The sequence below is a fragment of the Carex rostrata genome, chromosome 15, assembly GCF_964058835.1.
Source record: "Carex rostrata chromosome 15, lpCarRost1.2, whole genome shotgun sequence".
In the NCBI taxonomy this organism is placed as follows: domain Eukaryota; kingdom Viridiplantae; phylum Streptophyta; class Magnoliopsida; order Poales; family Cyperaceae; genus Carex; species Carex rostrata.
The window spans coordinates 5,973,166-5,993,542 of record NC_135932.1 but is presented as its reverse complement, the minus strand read 5'-3'; the positions used below and the strand labels follow the sequence as shown (position 1 = coordinate 5,993,542).

Below are 20,377 nucleotides of genomic sequence, written 5' to 3'. Positions count from 1 at the left end.
CTGTAATCTGTACAACTAGAGAAGAGCTGAACCTGAATGATTCGGAACCTCTCAGAGGACTGCAAGTCTGTAAAGCAAACGTGGCTTCTCGTTAACTGACGGTAAGTTTACCCAATTTTTTTCTTTCATAAATGGATTTTTAACTGCGGTAACTATACCCAAGTACTAAACCTCACCCCCTCTATAAATCACCCCACTCTACTCTCCACCTCGCGCCTTCCTCTTTCAATTTTCTAAGCATTTCAAACTGACAAAGAGGAAAATGGCGGTGCTGTGGCAAGGAGCCATGGCGCAGGTGTGGCCCATGGTGGAGTACAACCCCGACACATCACAGAAGCTGGTGGATGCGATCGCAACTGGAGCTGACGTTGCGGCGTGCCTCGCCGATCCAGCGGCGGACGTTAACTTCGCCGGAGCTTTCTGGCTCAAGTCGAGGCGTGCTGACATAGTGCTCAGAGAGGAAGCACCAAATGAGGTGCGGTTTGAGTATGAAGAGATCAGAACTGACGTCTCGCCTCTGTTTCTAGCTGCTCACTCCGGAGATCTATCCCTCGTCAGATCGTTACTAGTAAGTTCGATTTAAATTTCTCATCGTTTCGTGTTTTCAACTTTTCTCTGTTTTTGTAGTCATATCGACCTTACATTTTGCTAAAAATTGCATGACGAATGTCGTTAGATGATCAAATTAGGAGCGAATAAGCTGCTAACTTTTGTAGATATTGTTTATGCTTTCACAACTTTAAGCATGAGCAAACCTATGCAAAGATATTACGTATTTTCACGCCGGACCTTCCATCCCAAGTAATTTTATAACACAACTCTGTATCACTCCTGATCATCATTTGATTTGTCCGATCTGCACAAATTTGCTCGATGGACGTGATTTACTGATTTTGATTTCGAATTTCGAAATTCTCCTCAAAAGTTCAAATGTCGATTGCTTTATGTCACTATCTTGTAATTTTACTAGGTTGTGTACTTTTGCTCCTTTGACCCTCGTTTTAATAGCAGTGACACCTACACCTCATCAACCCAATGCACCTCATTAATTGATCAATCCCTCTACTACTTTGTCAAGTTACAACGCCAACTGGACGGGTATGAGTCTTTCAAGATTCGTGCTTTGTCCATCAGATTCCCCTCGCTTATCTAAAAAATTAAAAAGGGTCTCGTGGACACCGGGATACGTCCACGCAGTAAATGCTCGCGCTTACGAGGCGTCACTGAGAGCTCTTTTTGTGCTTGACATTTATTTATTTATTCGTATATTTTGTCACTAACCGGTGAGGTCCTTGTGCGAAGCGACTAGCGAGAGTAAAGTACGTGGGAAGGTGAAATTTTACTGGGAGACAGGGTTTACTTTGTATACGGGCAAGTATTTATTTAATTTAATTTGGTGAGGAGAGTTGAGAAAGGGATGGTGAAGGAGATCTGAGCATCTGACACCTCTGCTTCTCGGAGAGTTGCGCAGGAGTGGAAATATTAACAGAATTAAAGACTACTTTTAATTAAGTATTCCTTGTAATAATAAGAGATGGGATCACGTGAGGAGCCCAGATGTAGTGTTTAATGCCTACGTTTATTTACTAGAGGGAGAGTTTTAATTGCTTGACCTTTGGATGGGAATCCCCTCATGCTCTCTTGTTCAGATCTCCACCATTTATATTTAGTTAGTAATTAAATGAGATGTTCCCCGAATCGTATTTCATAGTGGTAGCGCTGATGTCTGCATCGGCAAAATAAATTTATAACAATACGAGCCAGGCTGGAGTTTCTGGCAACTGGAACTAATGTCTGGGCCCAGGTACGAGACCCTCGGGGCCCAACGATGTACGGAAAATAGACGTGTCGGATTGGAACCATTGTAGGGGGTCTCTTTGAGGCGACGATCTAATCTAATCTTGTCATTTAATGCGGATAACAACTAACAAGGGATTGTTATACTTCCAGCAGTGCAGGAGTCGTCCCCACAATTTACCATACCGTCATGTAGTTTAGTTCTTCTGTTTTGATTTTTCTGCGGAGCTTTGTGTTAGCTGATCCCTCTTGTAAAGACTAAAGACTACATAGAAGATACAGGAGGATAACTCGCATCAACTAATTTGTTCAAGTATTGAAAGACCTTTTCTTTTTACATAAAACTTTGTAAGTTTCAATACGGCTAGATGTTGGCTAAGTGCCCATGAAATTAGGAATTCGTATCCTCTGCATTAATGGAACGTGCGTTAATAGATCTGCATTTTTTTGGAAAAAAAAAATGCATTGTAGGTGTGAATCAGATTGGCTCTGATTCTGATCAGACGACTGAGATGCATTAAACTAAAAGAATGCTCTTTTGAGTTAATGCATAAGATGCGGAGTAAACTGACATGTAAAGTTGAAATGTTCTTTTTGTCTAGACGTGGCTAGAAATATTTGTTGAGTAACATTTTATCAAATTATTTTCTCCGAGAGAAAAAAGAGATTTTATGAAATAATTTTGAGTGGAAGCCCTTTGATCTAAAGTTGTACTCAAAGAAGTCTGTCCCGAAAAGCCTTTTGTACTTGGTCGGTGGCTATTTGGGGAAACGTTCCGAGACTGGAGGTGGGAGCCACAGCTCTTGAGTCCCCTGATATTTCAGGATACTAGTGTAGTTGAAACCTCTCCAGTTTCAGCGAAACAGAATATTTTCATTTCTCTGTCCAGCCAAGAATGTTGGGTACTGAATTGTAAAGGACATATCCAGTAGAATAGTATGGAGATTTCAGGTGCATAATCTGGATGGTCTTTATTGACGTGGCCCGGAAAAGGAATCCGTATCACCCCAGGTACCTGAGGTGCAAGTGTCAAATCTGGGCCATTCTTTTTATCTGGCACGAATCTCAAAGCGTACCCTCTATTAAAGCAATAGCCAATAGGCACCGAATCTAATTTGAATCAGCTGAGATTAATCTGAGCCGTCTGTTTTGTTAGATTGTACCTCAGGTACTTGGGGGGATACGGACTCCCGGAAAAGAGAACAAACAAAAGGCCAAAAGATAGCACAGATCGTCTCTTCCTTGTCCTCTTTAACTCCCCAAAGGCCACTGGACCTGTATGTACGGAGAAATTTGTCGTACTCCTGGTCTTCGTCCTTTTCTCTCTCTCTTCTGCTCTTTACTGTGGCGCCAGCTGTTTATCCTGCGCCTTATCCAACTTGTGCGTGACACGTGCTGTTTGGCAATTGTATGTCCTAATGTCCGCCACTTGGTGTTCAATTTGGTTAGGCTCTTTTGAAGAGAGCTGTTGTTCAAATTAAAAAAAAAAGGAGCTCTGTTGTTAAATTGAGCCACCGCCACGTGTGGCTATGAAAGTTTATTTATTTTCGAACTCTTACTATAACTATTCATTTTACTATACGCCCGGGGGCGCAACCAGTCAACAGAAATACAACTTGTCTGTGGAGGGACGGTGTGCAATGTTATAAAATGAATGACCACAAATAATCACCTTCTAGTAAAACATTCAATTATTCAGCTGAGCGAGCAAAATAAAGAGTGTAGTCCAAAAGATCAATTAATCACTTCCACATAAAATAGTTTATTAGATATGTTGTCCCAAAAGATCACAAGTGTCATAATGGCAACTGTTAAAAATGTTGTTGGTATTAAAAGCCATATAAATACTATACCGTATTGTCCTTGCTCTTACTGGGTACTAAAAGCCATAAATAAATTCAACCTCGGCCCACACATCGGAGCAGGCCTGAATTGAGTAATTATGCGCTCTTCCTGTCCACAATGATACCCCGTATCTATGGAATTTGTATACTCTGCATTAACTCACTTTTGAGTTAATGCAAAATGAATCTGGACCATCTGATCCGTGTTGGCACGAATATTAAAGATGCCTCGTGTGTTTCACCTTGGGCTGGATTGGCCGATATCTTGATCAGACGGCTGAGATGCATTAATTCAAAAGTTGAGTTAATGGAGAAGATGCAGACTCGTATCTTTGTCCGCTTTGTAACAGTTAAGTGTTTATGTATCCATGCTCAACTGGATTTTTTCCTCTCAATCTTGCTCATTATGGATGTCATGTCAGGTCCTACTTGAATATATTATTCATATGACTTTGCCAAATGCATCTCGTACTTACTTGATTTTATGCATGATTCTTATATGAACTATTAATTCATTGCCACTGTGTTCGGATATTCCTTCAGGTTTGTGTGGTTGAGGTGGTTAATTTGTTTGTATTTAACACTGCTTGCATCAATATATTTGTTGTAAATGTTTTTGTGACAATATTCTACAAGGTTTTGTTATTCTGAACAACTCTTTTGTTGAGTCCCAGTTGCCATTTAGATTTGTGCTTCTTGTTTAGTACCAAACAGAGCTTGGCCAAATTCTTCAAAAGGTTTTTGCACACGTCAATTAAATTTTCTCAAAGAAAGTTTTTTTTTAAATTAACAAACAGAGAGTTTGGTTGTCTGATTTAGATAATTTTAGCATATGTTAGTTATGCAATCAGTTCCATTTCAATGCATAAGATGTCATAAAGTAGTAGGGTTCGGTAAATACTAACATGTACTGGTCATATAAGTTCCAGGCCCATTTTTAAGTTGGGGACTGCAGAACTCAGAACACTGGTTACCAAAGGAAATTACACCTAAAGCTAATTGGTCTCATAAGAGCATCTTTTGTCTTGTAAGTTGTAATTACTTGATTTCCCAGCTTAAACAAAATGAGAACAAAGAGAACCATAGAGGCCAATGTAAACATAAGGACCCACTTCAGTACTAGGCAGCTACAATTATTATGACCACACTTGTGAAATCTAAGACTAAGCTAATAGATTAATGCTTTCACAGGCAAAGGGTGCAGATGTTAATCAAAGGATGTTTCGTGGGTACCCTATAACTGCGGCAGTGAGAGAAGGAAAGGCTGATGTGGTGGAGGTACTTGTAAAGTCTGGTGCTTCACAGCCGGCCTGTGAGGAGGCTGTGGTAGAGGCAGCTCTGCATTGCCGACCTCACATTGCAGAGATAATAATGGAATCTGAGCTTGTCAGACCCCACATTGCTGTTCACGCCCTTGTATGCGCTGCTTCGTGTGGATTTGTCGATGTTGTTGAAGCTCTTATCAAGGTATGTCTGTGCTGTCATTTCCACATGTCTTACTGATTTCATCATATGATGTCAATTGCTATTTTACCAATAACTTATTATTTTTCTTGTATCTTATTTCTGGGATATCCTTATTTTCTTTTCTCATGAAGTGTGGGGCTGATCCAAATGCAAAAGACCGCATGCTTGTGAGGTCCTTGAAGCCATCTCTACATATGAATGTCGATTGCACTGCTCTGTTTGCAGCCATTGTCAGTCGCCAGGTTGAAGTTGTTCAACAGCTCTTACAGGTGCCTATCATGCTTTTTACTCCAAAGAGTACTTAGTTATATCGTTTTGTTTAATTTGGAAATCCTCTATGTCAGTCTGGTTTAAGCTCTAGTTTAGTATCACTTCTGCAATTGAGTCTTAATGTAATCTATAATTTCTTCTATCAACTAAGCTAGGATGTTCACTGTTCCTGGGTTACTATCATCAAACAAGAAAAATAGTTATACTTCAGTTTGGACCTGCAATAGTGTTTAAACTCATGCAATTTAGACCCCATAAAAAAGGACCTCATACACTAGTGTTCTGCTGGTCGTGGTGTTCCCTGTGACTACAAGTGCAAACAAGCTAGTCTTGAAGTGCACTCATTAGAAGCAGAGATTTGGTGTTTTTAAATAACAGCATAAGACCAGCTGCTGTTTTGACATAACATTGCTTGAAAAGAAAGGAAATCTGGTAACTCCGGAATTAAAACTAAATAATCAAATTTTTGTATTCTAGGTTGGGGTGAAAAAGGATATGAAGGTCCGGCTCGGCGCCTGGTCATGGGACACCACAACTGGTGAAGAGCTCCGTGTGGGTGCCGGCCTCGCTGAACCGTATGATGCTACATGGTGTGCCGTAGAGTTCTTCGAGTCCAGTGGCCACATCCTTCGTCTGCTTCTCCAAAACCGCTCTACAAATACTCTTCACCTGGGTCGATCCCTTCTTCACCATGCAATTCTCTGTGGCAATGCTGCAGCAGTTCAAACCCTCCTTTCATATGGCGCTGATTGCAACCTCCCGGTAAAGACCAATAGGAAGCAGCACGAGTTTCGGCCAGTGCACCTGGCATCCCGGCTTGGCCATGCGAAAATTCTACAAATATTGATTTCAGATGGTTGTCAGATTGACACCAGGACAGAACATGGTGATACAGCTTTGATCCTTTGTGCACGGCACAGGCAAGAAGAATGCCTAAGAGTTCTAATCTCGAGTGGGGCTGATTTGGGGGCATTAAATTGTGGAGGCGAATCAGCTGTCTTGGTGGCGAATTCCACCCAGTGGGATGCTGGGTTCCAGCGTGCAGTTATAGATGTGATCCGAGCAGGCAAAATTCCCAAATCAACAGACCCACATATTTTCTCCTCACTAATTTTCTCGGTGAAGTGCGGTGATGTGGCAGCGATCGAGGTTCTGTTGACACAACCAGAGGTAGATATTAATGAGCATGACAGAGATGGGTTCACACCAATTATGATCACAGCTAGAGAGGGACATGTTGATGCATTTCGGGTTCTTTTATTCGCCGGTGCAAATGTGCGGCTGTGCAACCAACATGGTGAGAGCACAATAACATTTTGTCAATCAAGTAAAAAAAGAGACTTGTTTGAACAGGTGATGCTTGAATTTGCCCTAGAAAATGGTGCAGCCGGTGGTTTTTATGCTTTGCATTGTGCGGCTAGACGTGGTGACTTAGCAGCAGTTTGTTCACTTGTGGGTAAGTGTGGAGATGTAAATCTTCCAGATGGAGATGGTTATACTCCTTTAATGCTAGCTGCAAGAGAAGGCCATGGCTCAGTGTGCGAGTTGTTGATTTCACATGGTGCGAAGTGTGATATCCACACTTCTAGGGGTGAAACTGCACTTTCTCTTGCAAGAGAAAATGACAAGTTTGGGAGCTCAGCTGTGAATGTGATATTGGATGAGATCTCTAGGGTTTTGGTTTTGAGAGGGGGACAGGTGAAGAAACACACTAAGAATGGAAAGGGTTCACCACACTACAAGTTCCTGAAGATGGTGGGGCCCACCGGTGTGTTGAGTTGGGGTAACTCATGTAGCAGGAATGTCATTTGCCAGGAAGTGAAGGTGGGCCCAAGCTCAAACTTTGTTAAAAACCGAGGTCGGAGACAGGATGCGAACGAGGCTGGCTTGTATCGGGTGGTGACCATCAAAGGGAAGGAGGTGCATTTCGTATGTGAAGGGGGTAATGAAGTGGCTGAATTGTGGGCCAGGGGGATTAGGCTTGTAACGAATGCAGCTGTAGGCAATAAAGTTGATTGATCACATTTTCTTAATGGTTCTCTGGTAGGTACAGTTGCAGGGTAGTTGTACCAGGATTTGTAAAGAAGGGTCTGTGTCGTGTTTTTACTGGACTTCAGCTCAAAGTCGGTTTTCTTTCTTCTTTTTGTTCTCTTAGTAGAGGAATTTTGAAAATGCTGTAAATACATCTCATGTTTGTCAATGTTGTCAATCAGGTAGTAATCTTGCTATTCGTTAATTGCTGAGGAATTCATGTCAATGTAAAGGCTGTTATGATCTGTCAAAATATTTTGTAGATTCTTTTATGGTGTACCAACCCTGAATTTGACAGAGTATTGGCATGGTATGCTATTCTAGGTTGATCCCTTGATATATTACGTTGGTCAATTTGGTTCATGTTGCTTAATCCCTTTCTTGGATTTCGTTATAAAATAAACAATAATCGGATGCTGGCACAAGCAAAAAAATGTTATTTTACAGAAGTGGTGCATAACATTGTACTTGACTATTAAAATTAATCCTTCCTGATTCCTGTGGTCGGGATGGAGATAGCCTTCAAGTTTCAACGATGGTAGAATAAAAATTACCATGCTGGTAAAACAAGTTCAGATCAGGACTCTATCCTCATGATTTTACCATGCTTTGTACTTGCGCACATTGCTTCTTTGTCTGGTCTACCAGGTACACCTCACTGGGCCAATGCCACTGTTCGTGTAAAAAAAAAATCCAATTGAATCAATAAAACTGGAGAGACAGAGACCGGAAAGAGACAGAAAAGCGGTGAATTATTGTGCATCACATAATTGGCTCCTGGAAAAGATAGCAAGGAATTGAAATCACTCTTTTATGGGAGAGGGGGGTGTCCGATGGGCATCGGACCAAATCCGGTTCGATGGGGGTTTAAAGCGTCAGATCTGCTTTAGGATTCGCACCCGCAATTTCGCGTCTGCTTTAAAATCCGTACACACGAATCCTAAAGCAGATCTGACGGTTTAAACCCCCATCGAACCGGATTTGGTCCGATGCCCATCGGAAACCCCCCTCTCCCCTCTTTTATATGGTTTAGTACATCTGGTACGGTCAATTTTGGCTTCTTCATTTTATGTTTCAATTGGCAGTTAGCAGCACTACCAGCTGTGCTATCTCGGCCTCGTTTATCATGTCTTCCTTTTGACAGTCAATTGCACTTCCTCTTTCTATCTTTCTGTGTCCCCCCTGTCTCTGTTTGGCCAAGTCTCTTCTTGTCAACAGTACCATTCAACTGTTTTGCCTTTTGGAACTGATTGTTAAATTGAAAAGCCACTTGAAATCATTTCAGTACTGGTCTCTACTTGTAAAAGATGAACAATTTTTTTTAGAAAGGGAAATTCATTTTTTGTTAATCATTTCACTGCTTTCCCTTTCACTTGAAGTAACAATTTAAGCTCTCAAGTGGCAAGCATGCACGTGAGCATTTGATTTAGAGCAGACTACAGCAGTGCCTGGTCTTAAATATCGGAAAATATATACATGGATCACTTACCAAGGAAGCAAGATTTGGATGCCTATCGAATAAAACAAAATTAGTTTGGTACATGTACCACTCGAATGTTTTGAACTTGTGTAGTATGGATATTTCTAGAGCCGTGTCAGGTTTGTATTTAACATGCATCATATTCGTTCGTATTCAACAAGATACTGATATAAATATTTCAATAAAAGTTAATTAAGATAATGTATCATATCGTGTCACGCCTGACACTACCTATTCGAGCCAAAAGCAGAAGTACTAAAATAATAGAGTGAGTCTATGGTACTATACATATTACGATTTGGCATCGTGCTATGACTTTATATTCGAGTTTTCAAATCCTAACGGTCGATCCGAACCGTTCATCTTGTTCTCCATATTGATATGTGTTTGGAGACCAAATTTTACATTTTTTGAAATTTTTTTACTATTTTTTTAGATTTATTGAAAATCACTGTTTTTGGATGGTCCAGAATTTTCAGATCAAGTGATTTTCTAAATATCTAAAAAAATAGTAAAAAAATTTCAAAAAATGTAAAATTTGGTCTCCAAATACATATTAATATGGAGAACAAGATGAACGGTTCGGATCGACCGTTAGGATTTGAAAACTCGAATATAGAGCCGTAGCACGGTAACAACCCGTGATATGCATAGTACCATAGACTCACTCAAAAAAATAATATTGAAGATGTTAAAAAATCTAGTGTCCATTTTTATTAATACCCTTCAAAAAAAACAAAATTTTAAAAATAACCCCGCATGCCCTTTTTTTTTTTAAAATGCCCCGACCGCCTAGGCCTGGGGCAGCCCAAAAATCAAGTGGACTGCCTGAGTCTGAGGCGGGCCACACCCCAACCAGACCGCCCTTGGCAGGGGCGGTCCTCTTATTTATTTTTATTTTTTTAAAGTTGTGTGTTTTTTTTAAACATAATTTTTTTTATTTTTTTATTTTTTGTATTGAAATATTAGAAATGTTGAATATATTTCTTTAAAAATAGATGGAATACAATATAATTTGATTTATTAGAAAGATTGCAACAAATAACTCGGATCAATATTTTTCAGGCCGGATTTTTCGCGGCTGTAAGAAAAATTAATATATTTCTTTATGTGTTATTGGAAAAAATAAAAATACTTAGATTCTGAGTTATTGATCCCGGTTCAAAAGTCACTTCTATGTAATCTAGAAAATATTATGATCCTTCTAGGACATTTAATTTATAAAAAGTTGTATTATTAAATAACTTAAAGTTTTAATTTTTTTTCAAAAATAGATACAACTTTTCATAAATTAAATGTCCTAAAAGGATCACAATATTTTCTAGATTACATAGAAGTGACTTTTGAATCGGGATCAATAATTCAGAATCCAAGCATTTTTTTTTCCAATAACACATAAAGAAATATATTAATTTTTCTTACAGTCGCGAAAAATCCGGCCTGAAAAATATTGATCCGGGTTATTTGTTGCAATCTTTATAATAAATCAAATTATATTGTATTTCATCTATTTTTAAAGAAATATATTCAACATTTCTAATATTTCAATACAAAAAATAAAAAAATAAAAAAATTTCTATTTAAAAAAAAACATAACTTTAAAAAATAAAAAAAATAAGAGGACCGCCCTGCCAGGGGCGGTCTGGTTGGGGTGTGGCCCGCCCCAGGCCCAGGCGGTCTGCTTGATTTTTGGCCCCCCCAGGCCCAGGCGGTCGGGGCATTTTTTTTAAAAAAAATGCCATGCGGGGTTATTTTTAAAATTTTGTTTTTTTTGAAGGGTATTAATAAAAATGGCCGAATTAATTTCATTAGACTCTACATAAAATCAATTCAAAAATTTAAAATTTTCAAATGTAAACGCATCACTCGTAAGTAGACAGGTTTCAACAATTCAGATTCGTCGTTTAAAACCAATTCGATAAATTTTAGTGTTAGCGTTTACAAAATAACTTGGTGACCTTAAGAACCCTAGTTCTGCTTTTGTTATTTTACTTAAATAATTACTTCATTAACAGGAGAGTCAAATTATATTGTTTTAATTAACAGAAATTGTACATGAAAATTACAAATATTTTAAACCATATGGAACTCAACCACCCCTGATTGATTGGACGATTCAAATACTCAGACACCTTAAATATCTTTAAATCCCTTCGCCTTAATTTAGCACCTCAAAGTATATAAATCTTCGCTCAAATATTTACTCAAATGTTTACTTATTTTTAATATAATTAAAAACAACATAAAACAGAGAAGCTGGTTTGCCCGAGTGGTTAAGGGGGAAGACTTAAGATCTTCTGCACATAAGTGCGCATGGGTTCGAACCCCATAGCCAGCAATATTTATTTTTGTTTTAATTTTTTATACATTACTTTTCTAATTTCTAAACCACCATCTGGTATATAGCCAACAGATTTAATTTACCGTTTCTTTTAACAGCTCAAGCAGTAAAATAAATTTGTAACAGCAAGTCCTGCATGCTTAGTATATGACTTGATGTTCTTGTCAACAAAACATTAAACAAAATAAAATATACGACTAAAATATGAATAACAAAACAAGGGAATTTTCTTTTTAAAACATATCAGTTTATAGGTCCTACGGTGTTTTAGAGCACAGTTATCTTGAGGAAAAAAAAAGCAAGCATACCTCCTATTTCTTCCATCTAATCATGCCTTTTATTTTATTGTATTTTAAATAGTTATTTTTTTTAGAATGAACTGGACAGTCCTTTTTAATCGCTCAAATTTTCATTATTCCTCTATGGTTCATTAAATTTTAATCATTGTCAGAATCTAACTACTGTGTCCGTTTTGAATTCAAAATAGCCACAACTCATAAGCTAATTTGCCACAGTATTGAACCTGTTCAACTATAATATATCAAACAAATCTGAGAAATTTTATTAATGATATGTTTTAAAAAAAAATCACAAACTTATACCATATTTACAAAACTATGGAAGTATTTTGCTCCCTGTTTCAAATTAATTGTTGATTTGGGATTTTTTTTAATTTTATTTTACAAGTCACGTGCTGATTTGGAATGAAAATAGTGATTATATCGAAATAAAATTACAGTTCATTGGTATCTGAAATATAATTTTTTTTTTATTTACCTGATTGATAGGAAATTGAGTTCGCAAATTATTAACTGGCCTCGCTAAAAATCACTAGAATTCCTCATCATCGATTCTCGTTAGCACAATTTTGATTGGTAAAACGACTAGAAATGTAAATCTTATAGAATTCGGAATGAATATTGTTATGTATACTTGATTAGGAAATACAATAATTGTTTATAAATTATTCAATTATCCTGGAATGCATGTGCAACCTAACACAAGTTTAAATATTATAATCTAATTATCTCTTGCCATCCATCCCCTGTAAATTTTCATTTTCATTTTTATTCTTTATTTTTTTTTAATATTTATAAAAATTATTACTATTAGTCTATCATAAACTAATATTACATGAAATTTATTTATCTAATTTTCTCTATCTCAATTTTCGTATTCCGCCTCCACGATATCTCTTACTTAATTTAAAAATAAAAACTAAAAAATTTGTCTGATCATAATTTTTTTGTGCCCCTTCATACTGTTAAATTCGATCACCTTGACTTGAACAGTTATAAGAAATACATCATTCTTATCCCATAGAACATATATAAGTACCCTTGTGTAGATATAATTATTAGCATAGCCAATCAACCCCCCCCCCCCCCCCCCCCCCCCCCCCCCCCCCCCCCGCCAAAGTAACATTATTAGTGGTTTAGTGCTATCTGATAATCATATGTAAGGAAAAAATGATAATGACAACTCAAAAATGATATTTCACAGGGTATTGGGCCTGATAATTTTTGCAAATTATATTCTGATAAAACTGAAATAGAAAGGAACAAAGCTGACGTGGGATAAAATAAAAATACAATTATTTTTATAAACATCGGAATGTGGATAACTTGGCCATTATATTCAAAATACAGAATTCGTAACACCTACGGTAACATAATATTTCTGATTGGATTCAGACCGTCCAAACAGAATCTGTATTACTCGTGCGTTTAATTTTGAACCGGATTGACTTAAATTCTAATCGGACGGTTCAAATCTAAACAGAAATATTCTGTTACCTCATAGGATGTGGATTCCTAGTTAGAATACGCCTGCTCTTCTCCATATTTAATATTTTAAAAAATTGTTATACAGATAAAATTGTAATATGGATAATTTATTTTCTTACTGGACGGTCCATAAATTTTATGATATATTTGCGCAATCATTTTTATTTTATAACAGCACACGTGTACTCATCCAGAGTCACAGAACAATACATGGCTGAAGTATTGCAGTTGACTGAAAACTAAGTGAATGCAAAAATTGAAAAATATCCTGAACTTGAAACACTTTGTTGGTACCAATTTATAGGTAAATGTAAAGAGTTGCCAAGAAAAAGAAATAAAATAAAATAAAATGAGTGAGTCTATGATACTATGCATATCACGATTTGGTCTGTGATATAGATAGATAATTTTGTTTTCAATATCTTAATATTTTTGTTTTCAATATCCTAATGGTCGATCCAAACCGTTCAAAATGATTTTAATGTGAATATGAAATTGCAGACCAAATTTTATATTTTTTAGAATTTTTTTACTATTTTCTAAAATATATAGCAAATCACTGTTTTTGGATGGTTCAGAATTTTCATATCAAGTTATTTTCTACCTATCTTAAAAAATAGTAAAACAACTCTAAAAAATATAGAATTTGGTTTGCAAGTACATATTTATACAGAGATCATGTTAAATAATTTGAATTGACTGTTAGAATTTTGAAAAAAAAAATATTGATTCATATTATATGCCAACCCGTGATATGCATAGTAACATTGACCACTCAAATAAAATTACCAAAGATCCACATCATATGTAGATCGTTAACAAAGCAGCTGGAAACACTAGTGCAAATTAACAATTAATTCTTGATTTGCAGCACAAATTAAACTATGTAGTCCAATGTATTAAAAAAAATGAATCATAGTTTCTTTAATATGTTAATTCTGCGGAAAATGGCTGACTGATCCAAACTCCAAAGTCTTGCGAAGTTGGGAATTGGGATGCACATTTGAGTTGATTGGTCTATCGGTGTATATGGACCAAGTCTATGTATACTATCGAATAATACTGACATGCCATTGTGTTCCACAGGAGATATCTGAAAGAACATTCATCCACGTTCATTTTATACATTCTTTTATTAGTAAGTCGATATGGTTATTACCATTTCAACTGTTTCAAAACATAATTTTCGCAAAAGACAACTCTTAACTCTTAGTTATCTTTATCGGATATCATATCTAATTACAAAATTCGCACTGATTTTTCGCTGTTAATTTTATTTTTTCAAGCATATCAAAAGCGTCTCTATTTTCTTGTACTTCTAATTTATAATCTGAATAGTCAATTTTATTTTTCTCTTACCGATACAATTTTTTTTTTCAAATTTTAAAAGATTTTCAGAGATTGAAGTGTTTAACAAAGAGATTATAAAAGTATATTAAAATTTGTAATCTTCTAATAATTCAATTTGAATTTGATGGACTAAACAATTCTTTTCATATTGCTAAAAGAGAAGAAATAATTGAAGAAGTATATTTTTAGCAACTCAAAATCTCTAGTTATGAAATTCTAATTTTTTTCTTCAAAATGGTATCTAAACATTGGTCAAGAACTTGAAAAATCAATTTGTAAAAATATAAGTATCGAAACACATAAAGTACATATAAATATAACTATGAAAATTCAATACCGTACAACTTTACAAGAACGGGTGACATGTTGATATCATTTGGCAAAAACGTATAACTTCATCCACGATTTTAAACTTGCGATCTTTTATACAGAGTCACCGTACCTAAACCTGATAAAATATTATAGATTCTAATTACTTTTTTCCACGGCAGCACACAAAGTAAAAGGCCGTAGAAAAGATTTGTAAGAATAAGAATGACTAGAAACAAAAGCGCACAAACTGCTCGGAGATTATATAAAAAAATAATGAATGTAGTCCCAAGGCACGAAAAATATTACCCGTTTCAGCAAACAACGAATTTTGGTCTCTCTCTAATCAGCTACCCACGTAATCTCCTTCCTCTTTCTCTCTCTTCCTCTCTGTCTCTCTCTCTCCCCCTGTCAACAACATTAGACTCAATTCTGCTGCGCAAAGCCCTAGTCTTTCGCATGAAGTCGCAATGGCTATCGGTCTTTACTCTGATTTCGATTCGATTCTCTGCTTCTCTGGGTACGAATTCTTCCTTCTTGTTTTCAGTATTTTTGTGTTCTTGATACCGAGTTGATCGAAATTGAGCAATTTCGTAATGCTTTTGTTATTTGGGTTGGAAGTATACATGACATTGGCTTTTTCTTGAACTCGTTCTTGATTCTGTGACAAGATTTGTTTCCAAAATGACAATCTTTATGTTTATCATGATCAATCAAATCGTAGATAGTGGAAAGTGCAGACATTTGATCAATTTCAACAATTCAGTTCTTGACAGCACGAAATAAGCATTTTAAGTTAATTTTGTTGTTCTTTATTCCTTGAAACAGTTGAACTTCCGCAATGTACTTTACATATTGTTCCTTAATTGATCTTAAATTTTAAAACATTTCTTCATTAATATCATAATATTGTTTTCCTCAAATAATATCATAATATCATCAGAACTTTCTTTGATGGTAAATGCACCATTTTCTCCGGTGAGATGGCACTAATAGTGTAGTTTCCTTTTCTTGAACTTAAATTCCAGATGAATTCTGAAATTTAGAATCATGGATCATTTGGAGGCAATGGGTGATTTTGTTCCTTCTGGCAGCTGGAAGGTACTCTTTCTTATCAGTCTCTTTGTTTTAATAAACCATTTTTGTTAAATCTATTGCTCGAGTCAAGTTGGAGAAATGGGGAATATATAGATATCCTTATCTACAAAGTCAATATATTTATTTTGGAACCTTATTCTTGCTTGGAATTTATAGATGAATTGTACTAAATCTGATCCAATGTTTTTTCATATTACATAATGTGCCAAAGTTTTGGGCATTTGGGTCAAGTCTCACTTGAGTTTATCCTTCTTTAATGGTTCAGTGTATTCTCAAATGAACCAAAAAAAATCTGTATATACAGATGATTTCAAAAGTATTAATAATTTTTTTTCATTTGCAAATATGATTAACTAATTGGGCTAATCTGTAAAACTGTTACAATCACGGTTTTAATCAGGTAACTTTCTTGCACAGCTATCATCATTGTATTTCCTATACCAGTCCAATACCTCTACTGACCTGACCAGGTACCAACTGGTAAATGGCAACATGTACCATACCAAAACGTGTAGCACACACTTCGATGTAAAGTTCATATCTAGTCCTTTAAAACTGCATTAACAATGACAAATTTAATTGCAAGTTTGTAACTGATGTAAACCTATCTCCTTCTATATAGTGTAAATCGGTCAGTGATATATCTACTTCTATTAACTCAGGATTTCTTGGCCATTCTATGATGGTTTGATGAAGTCTTTGAACTTCTCAAAATTTATATAAAAAGCACACTGCAAAAAAGGAACTTATCGATGTTTTTGTGCAAATAGTTCAAGTTACAAGTTATTCTGTACAACCCAATCACAGTTCAGCTCAAGTAATTCTTGGACAGCAACAACTTGATAGTACTTGCTCAAAATTGTATCTCCGCTACCAATTCTGTCCTGTCCAACTATGCTAATCTAACTTTTTATTTCCTGTTTAGTCCACAATTTTTTTCACAATTCACATGTTGATTGACAAAAGGTCATTGTGGAAGGCTATCTTCCATCAAAGTGATTATCAGCATTTTCAGGAGAAAAGGGGACAACTTTAAAAATTTATGACCAAAATGTTAGGTGATTGATACATTATGGTACAGATAGGTATAGTACTACACTGTAGTTTACTGATAATAAGCCACTAATCTACTTGATTAACAATTGATGAATGTAGTTGCATGGAGGGATGTGTCAACAGTTGTGGTCACCTCTACAAAAATTGTTGAGTGTGTTTCCCAAGGTTGAAGCTGCTAGGCCTGGAAGTGCACCAGGCATACAAGCTCTTTCTTTGGTCAATCTCAGTATCCACAAGTCCAAAGGCCTCCTTCAGCATTGCTCAGAATATAGCAAGCTCTACTTGGTAATCTTTCGTTTTCTTGCAGATTTTGTTTTTCTCTTAGATTCTTCTATTTTAATTCGGAAATGGACATATTGACAACCAAAGATTTGTTCTTTATCAAACACTGATAGAAGTGAACTGTTAATTTTTCAAATGGCTCCAAATTTGATGCAAAGGTAATCTAAATCAGAGAGAAGTTTAAGAATTCCAATTTTTGATCTAGAGAAGTTTTAGAATTTATATTTTTAATTTCAATAATTGTTGCAAGAGTTGCCAATATAACCTATCCCTTGTAATTCAGTAAAGTGTTCCTCTGCCAAAAAAAATTGCGCGCTTGTGTGAACTAGTCACCCAGTGCTCTGCTTTGTTTAAAAATTAACTGTCAATATTAATTGTTTTAATTTAGTGTGTTAATTGATATTTTGGCATTCAATTCAGGCTGTAATTGGAAATTCGCTTCCGATGAAGTTTGAGAAGGAGAGATCCAGTCTTGTTGAAAATATTAAAACACTTGAAGAATTGGTTGTGAGAGAATTACGTTCTAAGGTACAGTATTGATTTAACACTACAATTTCAGAATGATCTAAGACCTTTTGAAGTAAATACTTCACATATTTATAGTTGAATTTATAAGTGTCTATAAAAATCTTAATTCTTGTGTGAAATTTCTAGCTTGTCGAGGTACGTGTTGAGCTGGAGGCTGCAGTGTTCTCTCTTGACGAGTCGGAGAAACAAATCGGCCAAGAATTATTCAAACTCATTCAGAAAGATCCAAACGTCCCCACCACAAGTGCTGGTGCGGCATATGAATCTGAGCTTGAAGGATTCTACCAAGTGGCCACTAAACTTGGCATAAACTCCTACAGGACTGCTCTTGTCGAGCGGCGGTCCCTGAAGAAGCTTCTAGAACAGGCCAATACTGAGGGAGACAAGTTGAAGGAAAAAGTTGTTGATTATCTACTGCAATTAATGCAAAAGTATTCCAAGCTCTATCGTACCGAGGGTGACCCTGACTCGAATTGCTCCTCCCCTCGCTCAGATGATGGTAATCAAATGAAAGGTGGATCTGAAGTTGAAAATGTTGCCACTTTCAACAGTCAGGTGTTAGAAGCCGTGGAAGAACAATCTGGAAGAATCCCAGCCCCACCGGAAGAGCTCAAGTGTCCCATTTCCTTACAATTGATGTACGATCCAGTGGTTATTTCATCAGGACAGACATTCGAACGGGTTTCTATTGAAAAGTGGTTTGGTGCTGGGCACACCACGTGCCCGAAGAACCGAGAATATCTTTTACATACCAACCTGACACCTAATTCCTGCGTCAAGAGGTTGATAGAAAGTTGGTGTGAGCAAAACGGTGTACCTGTGCCTGCTAACCCTCCAGATTCACCTGACATTACTCCATTTCAACGTGCTTTGTCAGAAATGGGTGCTGCTGTGTCATATACTCCCCATGAAATTAAGTTAGAAGAAGAGGAGGATGAGGTCAATAAGTATAAGAGATGGATGGAGACCTTGAATTTAGAGAGAGATAGATGGGAAGAGAGGAAACGGGCTATGCTGGAGATTAGGTATCACCTAAAGGATGATGTGAAAGCACGAATAGACATGGGCAAGTACGGGTTTGTGGATCCACTTGTCAAGTTTTTAAGAGAGGCGATTGCAGAAAAAGACGATAACTTGCAAGAGGTTGGTGCACTTGCGCTCTTCAACCTTGCTGTCAATAATAACAGGTAATTTGTTTATATACCTTTTTGTTTTTTTTGGTCTACATATTCTTGGCTCCTATAGTTACTGTTTTTTTATTTTTTTTTTGTTTCAGAAACAAGGAGCGAATGATATCAGCCGGGATTATCCCCCTCATGGATGAAATGATCGATAGCACATGTAAGCCAACCATTGAGGCGGCCATCGCTCTCTACCTCAACATCTCATGCCTCAATGCAGCCAGACCCTTACTTGTGCAGACCCGCTTGACCAGCTTCCTCATCGAATCTATCCACTCAAACACCCCTCTTTCGAACCTTTGCCAAACGGATGCATTGTTTGCCTTATTCAACCTCTCAAATCACGCCCCAAACGTGCCTCTGCTACTCAACTCTGGAATCATCCCCGGTTTACAACCCCTGGTAAAGGCCACCGGAACGTGGGCCGACAAAGCCATGTCAATTTTGGCATATGTAGCACAGGAACCTTCTGGAAACAATGCCATTAGGAAGACCCCTGGTTTGGTCAGTTCACTGGCTTCTTTGCTTGACTCAGAAGTACCATCTGAGCAGGAGCAGGCTGTTTCATGCCTCTTGACTTTGTGCAGTGGCGATGAGAGGTGCATACAGATGGCTTTGCAAGAAGGTGTGATACCGTCACTGGTAATGCTATCAGCTAATGGCACAGCACGGGCTAAAGACAAGGCACAACGGCTGTTGAAACTTTTTCGTGGAATGAGAAATAGGGAATTACCTGGGAAAGATGTGATCCAGCTTGACAAGTTGAAGTTGGAGGTGCCAGAAATAAAGGAACCAGTAACAATTCAACCGCAAGAGAGGATTAGACGCAATGCAAGTGTAAATGCAGCTGCAAGTAAAAGTCCCAGTAGTAGTAATGGAGATGACACAGAAGAGGTCACAGAAGGTACAAAGGGGCTGAGCAGTTCTCGGTCGAAGCGGTTTGGCCGGACAATGGTTTCATTGCTGAAGCCCAAGCACAATTCAAGAAAAACCAAATGAGAATGGATTGTTGGATTGGTATTGGAGAGATGTAAATTCTTCCTTTACTCTTTGTTGATTGGTAGTCATTCTTTTTCTTGCACATATTCTATAGGGGTGAAGTTTTTTCTTGGGTTGTTTTTTGTTCTGATAAAAGGTGAAAAGGTAAAGGTTTTTTTTTTTTTTCTATTCTTCTTAGTAGTTTGCTTTTGGTGAGGAATAGAATTGGCTAAATTTGTTTTTTTTTTTTTTTTAAATGGTATAGCAGAGAAATGTACAGGCCATTTTTTTTTACTTTCGTTCAAATGACAGTCTTTTTTCCATAACAAGAGTAATTGACAGTTTTCAAGTTTCAACTCAGGTAGATGCAAGGTGTATCTTTCCTTTCACATTCTTTTTTGCACGGTCTATTGACTATTCAACCTCCATATAATTTTAGAAATCTGTACCACGAACGATTCAAATTACTTGAATATTACATATATCACGATGACTTATATCAAAAGCCCGTCTAGCTCAGTTGGTAGAGCGCAAGGCTCTTAACCTTGTGGTCGTGGGTTCGAGCCCCACGGTGGGCG

At 37.0% G+C, this 20,377-nt stretch overlaps 2 protein-coding genes and 2 non-coding genes across 4 annotated transcripts; all 4 read left to right on the top strand.

The window, feature by feature from the left end:
* The first annotated feature begins 195 nt into the window (after positions 1-195).
* LOC144566766 (ankyrin) lies at positions 196-7,681 on the top strand. Its single transcript, XM_078316793.1, has 4 exons — positions 196-568; positions 4,833-5,108; positions 5,240-5,377; positions 5,856-7,681. The coding sequence occupies exons 1-4, from the start codon at positions 263-265 to the stop codon at positions 7,395-7,397; spliced, it is 2,262 nt and encodes a 753-aa protein (XP_078172919.1). The 5' UTR covers positions 196-262; the 3' UTR covers positions 7,398-7,681.
* A 3,463-nt stretch (positions 7,682-11,144) lies between these two features.
* On the top strand, positions 11,145-11,227 carry TRNAL-UAA (transfer RNA leucine (anticodon UAA)). Its single transcript has one exon. It is a non-coding gene; the product is annotated as a tRNA-Leu (tRNA).
* Positions 11,228-15,036: 3,809 nt separating this feature from the next.
* On the top strand, positions 15,037-20,097 carry LOC144565913 (U-box domain-containing protein 6-like). Its single transcript, XM_078315755.1, has 6 exons — positions 15,037-15,196; positions 15,705-15,777; positions 16,930-17,115; positions 17,533-17,640; positions 17,767-18,827; positions 18,917-20,097. Exons 2-6 carry the CDS (start codon positions 15,727-15,729, stop codon positions 19,818-19,820), a joined length of 2,310 nt encoding a protein of 769 aa, XP_078171881.1. The 5' UTR covers positions 15,037-15,196; positions 15,705-15,726; the 3' UTR covers positions 19,821-20,097.
* A 207-nt stretch (positions 20,098-20,304) lies between these two features.
* On the top strand, positions 20,305-20,377 carry TRNAK-CUU (transfer RNA lysine (anticodon CUU)). The gene has a single exon. It is a non-coding gene; the product is annotated as a tRNA-Lys (tRNA).